The 14,316-nt window shown below is 53.3% G+C and overlaps 1 protein-coding gene across 4 annotated transcripts; it reads left to right on the forward strand.

Moving 5' to 3' along the window:
- The first annotated feature begins 218 nt into the window (after positions 1–218).
- On the forward strand, positions 219–14,245 carry PRRG3 (proline rich and Gla domain 3). Of its 4 annotated transcripts, none has more exons than XR_009959541.1 (5): positions 219–293; positions 5,396–5,437; positions 10,141–10,301; positions 10,844–12,210; positions 14,031–14,245. XR_009959541.1 is itself a non-coding variant. In XM_062584371.1 (5 exons), the coding sequence occupies exons 2-5, from the start codon at positions 5,431–5,433 to the stop codon at positions 14,054–14,056; spliced, it is 723 nt and encodes a 240-aa protein (XP_062440355.1). In that variant the 5' UTR covers positions 219–293; positions 5,396–5,430; the 3' UTR covers positions 14,057–14,245. The 4 variants fall into 4 exon arrangements, 1 of the variants encoding a protein (XP_062440355.1); XM_062584371.1 differs by having other exon boundaries at positions 10,844–11,372; XR_009959542.1 differs by lacking the exons at positions 10,141–10,301; positions 10,844–12,210; positions 14,031–14,245 and adding exons at positions 6,157–6,355; positions 7,286–7,735.
- Positions 14,246–14,316: the final 71 nt, after the last annotated feature.

The raw sequence follows: 14,316 nt of genomic DNA on the forward strand, positions 1-14,316 counted from the left end.
CCCGCCCCGCCACGGCGCGCTCCCATTGGGTGCAAGCCCGGCTACTCTCTCCTGGATTGGGGGGTGGGCGTGGTGGGCCCGCCCGCTGCCGCTTCGCGCTCCCATTGGGCAGGCGGGATGAGCGGGCGGTGCGCGCCGGCGGCGAGCGGCTCGATTGGCCGAGAGGCGGCGCTTGGGCGGGGAGAGACGGCAGCGCGGTCCCGCCTCGCCTGCCCTGCGCCGACGGCGGGCGGGAGCCGCAGCGGCGGCGGGCGCGGCGCGGCGCGGCGAGGGGCCGGCGGAGCCGCCATGAGGTACGGGCCTGGGCTGAGGGGCGGCGGGGGGCTGTGGGGCGAGGGGCCAGGAGCTGTGGGGTGGTGGGCTGTGGGGTGAGAGGTCAGGAGTTGTAGGGCGGCAGGGAGCTGTGGGGTGGCAGGGGGCTGTGGAGTGAGGGGCTAGGAGCTGTGGGGGGGGCAGGGGGGCAGAGGGGTGAGGGGCCAGGAGTTGTGGGGTGGCAGAGGGGTGAGGGGTCAGGAGCTGTGGGGTGGCAGAGAGATGGGGGGTCAGGAGCTGTGGGGTGGTGGGCTGTGGGGTGAGAGGTCAGGAGTTGTAGGGCGGCAGGGAGCTGTGGGGTGGCAGGGGGCTGTGGAGTGAGGGGCTAGGAGCTGTGGGGGGGCAGGGGGGCAGAGGGGTGAGGGGCCAGGAGCTGTGGGGTGGCAGAGGGGTGAGGGGTCAGGAGCTGTGGGGTGGCAGAGAGATGGGGGGTCAGGAGCTGTGGGGTGGTGGGCTGTGGGGTGAGAGGTTAGGAGCTGTGGGGCAGCAGGGGGCTGTGGGGTGAGGGGTCAGGAGCTGTGGGGTGACAGGGGGCTGTGGGGTGAAGAGGAAGGCTATGGGGTGCCCAGGATAGGAGCTGTAGCCTGGAGTGACAAGGAGGGTGATGACAGCAGGATCTCCGAGGTGAGGTGGTAGGAAGAGCTGCCGGGAGCAGAAACTGTGGGGTGGGGTGAAGGATTATGGGATGAAGGGGGCAGGAATTATGGCATTGTGGGGGTTATAGGATGAGGGAGTTAGGAGTTTTGAGGTGGGATGACAGGGATGATTATGGAATGATGAGAGTGGGAGATCTGGTGTTACAGAAAGGGCCATGGTGTGATGGGGCAGGGCTTGCTGGATGGAGTGATGGTGGGGTTATGGGGATGTGGCAGGAGCTGTAGGTGAGGGGCAGGTTATGAGGCGATGGAGGTTTAAGAACTGTTGAGGTGATGTGAAGGGTTATGAGGTGTTTAGGGCAAGAGCTGTAAGATACAGGTGTGGAAAGACTTATGGGGTGATGGGGCAAAAGCTGTAGGGAGAGGAGGAAAGGTGATGTGGCTAGGGAGAGAAGAGAGCGTTGGTTTGTAGATGAGAATCAAGAGACATGGAGCTGGAATAGGAAGGAGTTGTTGGCACTTGGGGAAGAGAAGAACCATGGATATGGGGAGAGGATATGAAGATGAGGTTCATTTGGAAGTAGGAGGAATGTATTAGGAGCGTATTTGGACTGGTAAGCAGTTGCAGGGAAGATAAGTGGGAGACCCTAATATGGGATGACACAAGAAACTGGGGATGAAGGAAAGGGCTTGGGCTTGGGCTTGGGCACTGAGGCTAGGCAGGGACAATGTTGGGGATGTTGCGGAGAGGAGGTTGACATGGAGAGGAGCAGAGGAAGGAAGCGTTGGGGAGGGAGGAGAGGACGGGGGCTGCCTTGGGGGCCCTATGTGTCAGGGTGGAGGCTGGCTGGGGGGCAGCATGAGGGCAGGCCACAAGGGATTGGCACTGAGGGTTCTTCTGAGAGGTTGAAGCTTCCTGCCACCCTACAGGGACCCCACTGTCTCTGGCAAGTGGAACCAGTGCAGCCTCTTCTCCTCAGTGTGGATCTTGGCACGGGAAACCCCAAATATTGTTATAATCTTGCTGGGCTGTCGGCAGCCGTGACTGTGTGATGCCAAGATATCTGGCAGCCTCCCTGCATGCTGTGGTGTGTCACTGGCATTTACAGGGTGCCGTGGTCCACTCTTGACCTCTCCTCCCCCTATACCAGTGCCCCCAAACCTGGCAAGGAGATGCTGCTTCCTAGTCTACCTCCTTCTTCCCCCCGTGCCTACTCAAAGTCTGCTGGGGGCTGGCGCTGCGCACGCACCATGTTTTACCAGCACGATTTCTTCCTTTGGTAACAGTGACGAGAGCGGAGGCGGAGATGGGGGGAGCCCGAGGGAGACACAAATGTGTGGCTGCAGCATCCTCGCTCTCATCGCTGTGTCCCTCGCGCCTCCTCACGGTTACCCTAGCAACCTCCTATCGATGGGGTATTTATAGAGGAGGCAAATGCCGCTCGCGTGTCGGGAAACTGGCGGGGGGAGGAGGACCTGGGTTGGGTGGGCATCTGCTGAGGTCAGCCTCCAGCTTCATGCTTCTTTCAGCGTGTTTGGTTGAGCGGAGGCAGAATGGATGTTACTCGTGTGTTGTCAGAGTGTGCGGTGGTCCAGCTTTCCTGTTCACCTGAGGGGCTGGAGCTGGTGAAGGTGGTTAGGAATTTGCATGTGAAAATAGAAATGAATATCTGGGATGTCCTCGTTTCTCACACACGCACAGAAGTTGGCATTTGTCATGCTTTTAGGTTTGTGCAAACCTGGTTTATTGTTACACTGGAATAAACAATCTCTGAGCTCTGATATGCTGTGCATCCGCACTCCTCTTTGGAATAAAGTTAAAGAAAAAATCTTCCCAGACTGATCATCGCTATGCTCTTACACCTGAAACATGTTGCCTGGTGTACCACATGAGTTGGGGAGCCTGGGGCACTGACAAATCTGGTCTGGAATGTCCAGCGTTATTTCTGTGACTCAGTACTGCTGCCTGTCAAATTGGGGGGAGGGGGAATGTGGTGCTTCTTGCCTGTAATAACCTGTGGTACAAAGTTTTTGTGTTAAGGAAACTATGGCGAGTTTTCCATACAGTGTATTTTATCTTGTGGACTTGGCTTTCTTAATAAAAACTATCACAGAAAAAGCAGGTCAGGTAGTCTCTGCTTATAGATGACACAGCCTGCGAGGGAGTGATTGTCAACCTGAGATGCACAGATCCTGGAGGCCCATGAAACTGTTCTCAGGGATCCATAAAAATGACTTCAGAGAAGCAAGATCAGTACACAATTCCTCATGGAAGGAAAAGCGAACAGCCTTTTAGTTTGGACTGCGAGGTATAGGAGATGGCAGATCTGATTTGTATAATTCTGTTCTGCTGATTTTCTCTGTTTCTGCTTGAATTCCAGCCTGAGTTTTGCAATCTGAGTTTCACAAACTGTTTTAAAGAGTCTGGTTTCTGGCTCTGGAAGCTTGCCACACAGCTCCAGGCTTGCTTGGCCTCTTGCCACTCCTGGTGCAGGAACCTCAGAAGCCACATGAAACCTTGTTTTGGCAGGGAGAAATGCTAGTTTTACTCAGAAGTGGGCTGTTGGTGAGGACGGATACTGCACGTGTTGGTGGCGATGCTTCAACCCTTCTGTGTGTCTGGATTCTTGCCTTTTAAGAATTTTGTTTCTAACGTTGCTGACCCAGTGAATGGCCTCTGTCACTGACCTCACTTCATCTGAGCTAATTAAAGTGCTTTTCGGTCAAGACTGAATATCCAAAATCCTAGATCTTAGGTCAGGATGTCTTTTAATTCCTGCTGTTACAAACTGCCTTTGCTCCTTCATTCAGTATAAAATCCTGTAGGATTTTGGTCATGTCACCTGCGTTTCTTGACGGAGTTGTGATTTTTGTCACAGGTGCCCCTTTGAAGGTGATGGAAGCTGAGTTTGGCCAGTCTGATCTGTGGGTAGTATGTGGGAGCGGAGAGGAAGTCCATTTAGTTCAGTGTTAGAGCATGATAGAAAGACACCATGGAAGATGCGTAAAAAAATTCCTTCTATGAGCAGAGAAGGATATAATCTGCTTTTGCAGAAATACATTTTCACTCCTGTGGGTCTTAGTTTAGTTTTGTTTTTGAAGTGCAAAAGATGCAGTTCCAGCAGGAAAACTGCCTTCCGGGGTGTGCAGGCAGCTCCTGCATTGCTGCTGCTGCTCTTAGCTTGGCCAAATGGCTTTTAGAAGAGGTATGTATCCTTTCCTCTCCTGCTAGGTAATGTGTTGTATGCTTTATAGCAGTGGAGGAAACTGTACAGCCATGTTTATTGCAGATTGTGGGTAGGAGTTGCAGAAGTGAGAATTGGTATGACTGTGAAGCTGATCTAAAACAAGATGAATGCTTTACCTGTATCCATCGATCTCTTTTGGGAGGGAAGAGTAGCAGACTGTTCCCAGCAGCTTCTGACACACATGCTGGATCTTCTAATGAGATACTCAGCTTCTCCCTGATCTCAGTTCTTCCCTTTCTAGTTGGGATGTTTCTCAGCAATCTGGGCTTCTTGGGCAGGGACCTGGCCCTCACTGGGCTAGGTGCTGTACAAGTATGGCAGAGACCTGCCCCAAGCAGCTGATGACAGCTGGCAGGCCAGGCAGAGGAAGAATATGGTGCCAGATGCACTTTCTACACTCACCAGAGCATCCCTAATTGCTCTTCATGTGCATCTCTTTGTTGAGTGGAGATGTCATGCTGACCGTTTTCAGGGTGTCTGAAGCAAGTGAAGGGAAGTCTCTCCCTCTTGCTCTTTGTCCCATGCTGATTATGTTGAAGTCTTTCTCTTAGAGAAGCTGACTCTGAGCATCCTTGATTTCTGTGGACTCAAAAGCAAAGGGCTTGATAAGTTGCAAGGTTAGGCTTAATGTTTTTTCCTTCTGCCTTACCATCCTAGTAGGGCTGCAGGTAGAGAGTGAGGAGTAGGTGTCTTCTGGCCAGGCAATGATCTAGTTGTTAATCTGAGGACATTGGATTTTTGGAAGCAGTTTGGAACATGAACCACAAAAGCCAGTAATTGTAAAACACGTTGAGTCTCTTGTCTTCCACACCACTCTCCTGTGCTTTGCGTGGGTACTCATGTTACAAACATGTCCCTTACTGAGGGGTTTCTTGGGATACTTCTGTCCTCCTCCTGCTGTGGGCCCTTGAAATTCAGCATGGGTGGACCATGTCCACACAGCTTCCTGCTGGGAGATGGGAAATTGCTGTATCTTTCAGAGAACCATGATGTGGGCAGTTCCCTGAGAGCTGAGGGTACCCTGGGCAGCTTTGGGCTCTCCAGCCCTGTGTTGGATGGGGAGGCTGACTGAGTCTTGGCTCTCAAAAAGGAGTGCTTAATTGAGACCAGTCATGGGTCCACCAGATAGCACCCTGCTTTCTGCATGGATCTGACCCTGGGTGTTGGAGGGCTTGGGCTTCAGGGACTGCTGGGCTGAAATCTGAGCTCTCAGTGACTCTCCTGTTTTCTTCCCTGCAGGTAGGTGGGAGCCCCCAGTAGCCGAGTGAGGCAGCATGGCAAGTAAGTGTTACTTACTCAAGGCAGAGAGGTGGCAGTGGCGCCACAGGGGAGGAGGAATGTTTTGCAGCCACCACTCAAGGAAGGGGTGCCTATGTGTGTGCTTTTTTGGGGGGAGAGGGGCCATTATTCTCTGTTGGGAGCAGATGACAGTAGCTGTTATTCCTGGACAAGGTCTGAGATCCAGCCTGTCTTGTGCTTCTCTCTCCCCTGTGCAAGGTGGAAGCTGAGAGGTGGTGGTGAAGCACTGACCTCTCCAGGACTCTTTGTATGCTGCAGTGTTTCTTTATTTGTATTAGCTTCGTTTGTACAAGGCATGTCTCCCTAAGGCTCTTTGGACTGACTGGCCCTTACTGGTCTGCAGAAGGATCTTCTAACAACAGTGCTCCTCATGGATGTGGCCTACGAGTTGCATCCCACAAGCTTCCCAGCTGGAGGGCCATGCTGCCCTGTAGTGTGTGTGGCTCATGATGCTCACTCAGGCTCTGTGTTTCCAATGGAGTCTCAGGCAGCTGTGCAACAGCTCTGTGTCAGCCCTGCTGGGAACGTGCTGGGTCTTGGTGTCTGAACAAGTGCCTAGCAGGTGGCCGCTCGGGACCAGCGGGCCTGGGGGCTGGCCTGGTTAAAGCTGGGCTGAGGCTAGTGAGGGTGCAGGGTGGAAAACAGCGTGTGGTCTATAAAGAGCTGGACTGAACCTTCCTCCCCCTCGCTCTTCTGGGCAGCCTGCATGGAGGCTGCACGCAGCTATGTGATGGGAACACAAGGAAGACGGCGGTTCTGAACTGCCTGGAAGATGGTGAACAGGACAGGGATGTACTAGAGATCTGAGATCTCGGGATCTGCTTGGGCTGTCACTGGAAACAGCTATGAAGGTGCAGACAGTAGTCAAGCTGGGCAGGAAGAGGACTCCAGGGATGACAGGTATGCATTCTTTTATCATCTGTGTTGTGCCATGTGGGGGAGGGAGCAGAGATCTTTAGGCTGTTTCAGACTCTGACACAAATAGTGTTTTTAAAATATAGTTTTAATCCTCTGTGAATGAGGTGTGTACGCAGCTAGGTCCCTGCCCTCTTCCAGCTGCTATCTTTTCTCCCTCCTGGAACTTTGCCCTCTGGGTGCTTGCTCAGCAGCCCTTGTTGGTTGTGCAAGTTGCCCCTCTTGGTGGCAGTGCCCCTGACTACTGAGCTGTCCCCTTGGCCAGCATGGTCACCCACTTGTGCTCTCCCGCAGTGCCTAGCTTGGAGCCCTGGCGCTCTCTTTCCAGACACTGTCACTGAAGAGAAGCAGCCCTTTCTGCAGGCCAGACAGGAGAGCTGTGGGGTAATGGCATGGCCTAGCCAGCCTGCCTGCCACCAGGGGCCAGCAGCACCTTAGGAAATGTAGAAGGGATGGCAGTGAACCCAGTCCTTGAATCTTGTTCCCCTGCCTGAAGTTCTGACCTTTCCTAACACCAGTGCTCTAGCTGGTGCAGGGAGACTTGGAGAGGCACAAGGAGTCACTACCGACACTGCTAGGCTGTGGGAAGACACTCTGCCCTGTGTTTGAGGACAGTACTTGCTCCTGCTCAGCTGTCTGCTCCTCATTTGCATTGAGGAGATGAGAGTTTGCAAGGCTCTTGTTTACTATTGCTATTCCTGCTCTAGTCCCCATGCATGTGAGAACTTTTTGAACTTTATTTCCACATGGAAGAGGAGAGGAAGCAGTAACTTAACTTTCTACTGTCCCACCATTTCTAGATCCCCCAGGGAGATTGGGTGGGCACAAGCCTCTGTCCCAGCATGCTTTCAGTTGAGACGTTGCTCTTGATATCTGCCTGCCTGCCTGTTTGTTTGTTTTTTTTTCCCATTGTAGTGGCTAATTCAGCATGGCAAAGCAGAGAATGGGGCAAGTGACTGGTACTGCAGGGATGGAAAATCCTGACAGTCTGAGATGTGCAGCCAAGCTTGTTGCTCCAAGATGGATGTGCTGAGGAAGTTTGCAAGAGGCTCAGACTGAAGCACTGAGGAGGGGAGAGTTGATACCGCAGCCTGATCAAGGCAAAGCAGTTGAAGCCGGACTCGTCCAGCGAAGGAGGGCTGTTTGCAGAATGGATGGTATCTTTGTGAAAACTCTTCTTTGGGAAAGGCTGAAGAGAAGGCCTGAAAACCCACTCCCTGTCCAGCCAGTATAGCTCTTTTCAACTGGGAAAGCCAAGGCAAGATGATCCCTACCTTCTTGTGAGTCATCTTATGTGCCTCTTGAAAACACTTCTTTGGTTGCCCTTGTTAAAAAAAAAAAAAAAAAGGCATAATAAAGTTGGTTCTGAGGGAAAGTCTCTGACTCACATCATTCATGCTGTTCTTCATTCACACCTCAGTGATTCAGCCCTCCGCAAACTCTCACTGAAGCAAGGCATTAATAAATCATGGGGGGAAAAATGCACCCACACAGCACACGAAAAAGCCTCTAAGCATGGGATGGCGTTTGCAGTAACTACTTATGGCCACGGCCCTGTCCCTGCCTTTATGCTTGCAAATACTCTCAGAAATATCTTGCTGTACTGTTCTAGGAGCTGGATAAACTGAAGGTTAAGCAGGATGAAACCTGTCACACTGATAAAAGGCTCCTGATGACAGAAGTGGGTAACTGTTATGTTTGATCCTTTACCAAGCTTACTGAAGGAGTGTTTTTGAATTACAGCTACGCTGGTCTAATGGAAAGTCCAGTTGTCCCCTTGCTGTCTCATCCTGCATCTGTTGAGTGTTGCCACAGTGTTAGCTGGTTCATCTGGTTGATCCAGTGGAAGACTAAGCCTGAGGGTGATCGAGGTAAATTGGTTTCTGTGGGTCAGCCTGCTGAACTGATTCATCTCGCTCAAGAGAAGCGGCAGGATTAGGTCACTGGGCAGGAAGAGTTGATGCTAACCTACCATTTTGGTGGCAGCCTGCATTTGGGTGTGTTGAGCTGCATTATGGAAACACTCTCTTATGAAATACATGTACAGGATGTTTGGATCCTGGGACGGTCATGATCTGTGTGGAGAGCCACCTTCTGGTAACAATGCTTGTTTGCCTATTGCTGGGCTGCTGCAAGTCTTGTTAGGTGGTTGCTCCATGCACCCTCATGGAGGTCTCCTTCCTGCAGAATATGCTGGGATAGGCTTAAAAAAGGGCTGTATCTTTTGCAGGCAAATAAATGTTATCACTGCTCAGTCTGGCTTCCTAACTGCATGATCCGTGGTGAGATCTTGCTGGCTGTTGTAGGCAAGGTAGAGCTTCCTCGGCTTTGGGAGCAGAGGAAGATCTTTAAGGCTTCTGCACCAAAAGGCAGCAGGGATGAGGATAGCCCTGGTCCCATGTGAGGCTGTTTGGTGAGAGGTTTCTCAGGTCTGTTTCAACATTTGACTCATGATCCCCTGTGTGGTCCCCATATTTTGGAGATATTTGCCCTTGTTGGGCCTAGGCTAGGGCAAAAGTACAATGGTTCCTCTGGGACCTGTACAGAGTTCCTGAAGCCTCCTGAGCTTGTATGACCCTGCAGCAGCTTCCAGCCTGGATGCCAGCTTCCGGTGTGCAGTCTGCCCTCCTCATATGGGGCTTGGTCTTGCACCACCAGAGCCCCTTCTGGAAGCTCAGGAGGACCTGCTTGTCCTGAAACAATGATCTGGTGGGCAGACAATGTCATCAAGTTATTGGTGGTATTGCTTGGTCCTGGTTATGGTGACTACCTGCTGGGCCTGGAGCAGTTGCCTTGTGTCCTCCAAACTGCTTTACTGAAGGTCTGCTTGGCCTCTGGCCCACCTTCTCTGAGAGGTGGTGCTAAGTGCTTGATGATTTGGGAAGGTTGGCCTTTTTTCCCATAGTCCTTTGGAGAACACCGAAAGGCTTCCTCAGATCTCTTCAAGCAGCTTGTCTGCTGGGTGTCCTCTAGCCTGTTGAGGTGGGGGCTCAGTGTCCCCTTGCTGGGAGCTCTCCTATCCCCTGGCTGGCTCCTCCCTGGTGCTGGATCTGCTCACATGTGTGACCATGCCCCAGTGAGTTGTTGGTTGGAGCAATGCCCGGTGGCTCTTCTGCTCTTAGGAAAATGTGTTCGTCTCCAGTTCTGGTGCTGGCAGCACTGAGGGGACTGAACGGGCCTGAAGGGGGACTGTGGATGTATGAAGCAAGAGGGGAGGCTCTGGGGCGATGAAAAGGGAGACTGTAAAATTCTGCATAATGAACTGTGTCAGATGACTGAGGTGACAAACTGTGCTGGGTGTGGTGCTGGCCCTGTGTTGTGGCATATAGGCCTGGCTCCATTCCCCAGCCCTGCGGGATTTCAGTTGCCCTCCAGCAGGTAAGGTGAAATCCTGCCAAGGGCAGGAAGCAAATCGTCTTAGAGCCTTCTCTCTCTACTTAAGCTGTCCTGTGTGCTCTGAACCTGCCACTTTCTATGTCTCTAGCATCTCAGCCCTAGTGGAAGGGCGTTAGAGGTGCCTGTAGTCTCCAAGTAGACCACAAAAGCCCGTTCCCCTTTGGGTCTGCTCTCCCTTGATGGGCTTTCCTTGTTAGGGGAACTAGGAACTTGGATGAATTGCAGCCCTGGCCTATTTGGTGTTTCTGATATCTGTTCTCAGTCTGTGTCACCAAAATCCTGTGCTGCAGCCCAGCAGTTGGGGAAAGTCTACCTGGGCAGAAGTGAGCACAGGGTTGTCTCTGTTCATCATCTCTCTGCCTTGTGTGTTGCAGTGTTCCTGGGAGCCAGGAATGCCCACTCAGTTCTGAAGCGCTTTCCCCGAGCCAATGGCTTCCTGGAGGAGATACGACAGGGCACCATTGAGCGGGAGTGCATCGAGGAGGTCTGCAGTTATGAGGAGGTTAAGGAAGTGTTCGAGAACAAAGAGAAGACGGTATGTGTGTCCCAACCTCCTTCCCCATGAACGTGTGAGGCACTTACATCTTAGCAAACTGGGGGCACAGAAGAGCACTTTCCCTCCTGTGCTCTTTTGTCTTCTGTATGTGGACAACATGCTGTGGCCTTGCTTTCCAGTGCCACTTTCCTTTTCAAGGCTATGCCTTCAACTTTGCCAGCATCAGGGCACCCTGTGCACAACTCCAAGTCAAGCTGGCAGTCAAATGTCATGTGAAATAAAGTCCCATTGCTGTTCCCAGTTCTCCAGGCTGGGGCTGACATTAGCTAAATTGTTGTGTACATGGCATAAGTGCTGTTGGCCACTGTGGAGATGTGTTCATATAGTCGTTGGGGCTGGTTGCCACAGTGCCTCAGATGTTGGCAGAATGGTTCAGAGCCCTGGTGAGGGTGGCGGGGAACAGCCAAATGACTCCGCCTCCTCTGTGGGCCCAGAGATGGCAGCGTTTGTCACTGGTGCTGGTGGCAGTCAGGTAGTGCTTGCCCCACCTGCAAGCTCATGATGGTTTTTTTCTCCCACAGATGGAGTTCTGGAAAGGCTACACCAACTCCGTCTACTCTGTCAAGGACCCTGGACACAGCACAGAGCGCTCAGATGCTATGTATGTGGTGGTCCCCCTCTTGGGAGTGGCTCTTTTGATAGTCATCGCCCTCTTCATCATCTGGAGGTGCCAGCTTCAAAAGGCCACACGTCACCGCCCTTCCTATGCCCAGAACCGCTACCTGGCTAGCCGAACAGTGCGCAGCCTCCCCAGGGTCATGGTGTACCGGGAACGGTCGCAAAGCCAAGGGGAAACCCAGTATCAGCGAGAAGGGAGCAACCGGGTAGTTGGAGATGGCAGAGCAGGGGGCACCCCCCAGCAAGATGGCACCCTCTACCCACCAGAGCATTCAGTCTCTGTCCTCTCCAGACTGTCCAGTGCCACCCCTCCACCTTCCTATGAGGAGGTGACAGGGCACCCGGAGAGCAGCAGTGGCGAAGAGACCAGCATCTCCTACAATGACCCACCACCCAAGTATGAAGAGATCGTGGCTGCTGCCCCTGTCGTGGGTAAATAGGGGGTCTGATGCCTTCCTCCTGCCACTTCACACACACTCATGCTCGCACTCATACCCGTCCTTCACTCTGCCTGAGACTCCTTTCCTGTGCCAATTGGCACCCCATCTCACTTGTACAAGCTGGTGCCATCACAGAATAGCCTTACCCTCCTTACCAAAAACAGCTGTCCCAAAGTGGGGTGGAGGTGGGAAACAGGGATGGCTCTGGAGTCCAGCCAGACATCTCCTTCTCCCTGCTCTCCACACACATAAGTGCTGTAGCAGCCAGAGCAGAGTGACAGCTTGTTACTGCCTCAATGTGGGGGTTTCCCCATGGTGCGTTTGATTTTCTTACCTTTCCTTCAAAAAGACATAATGTTTCCTGTGATTAAAACAGCCTTGCTGCCTCCCTGGGGCTCTGCAGAGCCCTACCACAAGTACACACTGGCTCATGGGCCTGAGGCACCCATGGGACTGTTGCTGGGTCAGAAGGGATCTTTGGGGTTGTTCCTTTCTACGCTCAAGTTCACTGGAGCCAATTCTTGATGTGCTGAGACCTCAGTCTTCACCAGACCCTGTTTTGCTGCTCGGGGCTCTGATTAGGAGTTGGAGATGCAGGAGGGATGCTGTGAATTTCTCTTTCTTCTTACAGTTGGTGTCCACACTTTGTGTTCAGGGAAGAAAGTTCCCTCCATGCATGGGTTATCTGCTACATGGGAGTGGGTAGCTTGGTTTGTCCTGTGTTGTCTGTGGTGATATTGTTTGTTTGGAGAATAAGGAGGAGCAGCTTGGAAATGTTTTGTGATCTAGATCCCTTTTGAAAGAAAGCCGGTGTTGAACTTGTCCATGAGGTAAGTCACTCTGGAATAGCATCCCAGCAGTTCATTCCTGAGGGCCTCTGCTTTCCTGCTGTAGGGTGCCAAGGGGGGAGTGCAGAGCTCTCCAGGGTGAGCAGGGGGGCTGGTTACAGTGGAGCTGGCTTGTGGGGTTTTCTCTGGCCTTGAGTCAAAGTTGGTTCTTTGGCTTTAAACAGCAGGGATACTCCTCTTTCTGGGAGGAACATCTGCCTGCTGTTTCCCATGGAGGTGGGATGCAGTTACAGACTGGTCCCATAGCTGGTCCCATGTGAGTCTCTGTTCCCTCAGCGTTCAGTTGTGAATCACTGCCTCCTTCAGGCGGGACAATGTGGATGGACCTTCTTTGCCTGGAGCAAAACAGTGCCCCTTTCCCTACTCCACACCTCTCTGTCCTGCCTGGCCTTCTTTCCAAGGCTTTTCATCATGCAGAGCAGGCAAGGGGGGTTGTGGGACCCAGCTGTCCTCCAAAGCCCTGTGATAGGCAGATAGCTTGGTGGCCATGGCCATGGAGGGCCTGCTGGTGCTCCATTCTGTGGCTGGTTGCATAGCTGGAGGCACTAGAAGGAGCAGTGAGGGTAATGAGGATTGCAGCAGGACCTTGCTGGGGAGCTGAGCCCAGGCACCTCAACCTGGACTTGCTGCACAGGGATCGTTCGCTGGACAGAGTGGTGCCTTTGGCTGCCAACTCAGCTGCTGTATTGCAGCCTGGCAAGTGGGAGTGCAGCTGCTGGGACTGGGTCTGATTAGACAAACTGTCCCCCTAGAGCCTGTCCTCTCTGCCCTCATGCTGGGTGAAGGTGTAACTCACTTGCTCCGACACTGCCTCAGTTTCCTCATCTGTAAGGATAGACCTTGCCTGGGCCCTTGGTTTGATCTTGTTGAAGGGGAGGGCAAAAAGATCTTGCAAGGGGAGATCTGAGGGTGTTGGGAACTTTTCTAGATCCTACAGGTATGAGATTCCTCTGTCATCTGGAGATATGTGGAGAGATCTCTTGCCCATGGGATAGTTGAAAATACAGTGCTCCTCCCTCAGCTGGTCCCTTGGGAGCGGGGGACAGGGTCTAGTGGTTCTGCTGGGTTTCAGCCCACGGGCTAATGGGGTAAAACAAGGGCAGGTGTGCATGTAACATTAACCACATGGTCTGCAACCCCCCGCCCTGACCTGCCTGAGCCCAGGGCACATCTCCCCACAGCTCTCATCTCCCCCATCGCAGGGAGGCAAAGGGCTTACAGGAGCTGATGCTCTGGGATAGCTTTTCCCCCTTCCCCTCCTTTCAATCCCGTTCCCTGCAGGCATGAACCCCTGACTAGGGCATGAGCCCTTGGCTTGGGGGAGCCCCCATGTGACCTCTGAGGGCCCAAGTGGGGAATCTGCCCCCCTCACACTCCTCCCATCTTCTTTGGCCACCCCCGGGGCTTTTCCCTTGTATCCCCTTTTTCCCTTTTGGAGAGCTGAGCTGCAAGGGCAGTCTCCTGCAGGGTCCAAGTGATGAGCCTGTCCTTTCTCAGTAACGTATAATGGGTTAAGAAGGAGGTCCTGCTCACCACCCCCAGGCCAGGCTAGCCCAGCAACACCCAGTGCCGCCAGCCCTCGGCATTTACCCCAGCACCAGTCTCTCCACCAGCACCGAAAGGCTGTGGGCTGCCTGTGGGCTGCCTGTGGGCTTGCACCCCGCCGACCCCTCGGTCCCAGCAGCGCGCTCGCAGTGGATCCGCTCAGCCCAGAGCTGAAGTTTACCCCGCGCGGCCGTTGCTGGGTCGGGCCCAAGCCTGCGGGGTTTGCAGCTGCCGGCACCTTGTCTGTCTCCTCCCAGGCCTTTACTTCGCCTCTTGGCCTTAGCAGATCGGCGTTACGCGAAGACCTGACGACGAGCGTCAGGGTCAGAGCCTGGAAGAGACGAGAGGGAGACAGAAGGGCACTCTTGGATCCTCTGTCTTTGACGCTTGGTCATTGTCCCTGCAGTTTGTATTCTGTAAAACTTGGTATATTTCTGTGCAAAAAAGTATTTATTAAAAAACCCTCACTGTCTGAGTGGTGCAGGGTGCCTTTCTGCTCGCCTCCTCGGACTGGGGATGTCTGCCGGGCTCAGCTGGGTTTGC

Source organism: Rhea pennata, chromosome 11 (assembly GCF_028389875.1).
Source record: "Rhea pennata isolate bPtePen1 chromosome 11, bPtePen1.pri, whole genome shotgun sequence".
NCBI lineage: Eukaryota > Metazoa > Chordata > Aves > Rheiformes > Rheidae > Rhea > Rhea pennata.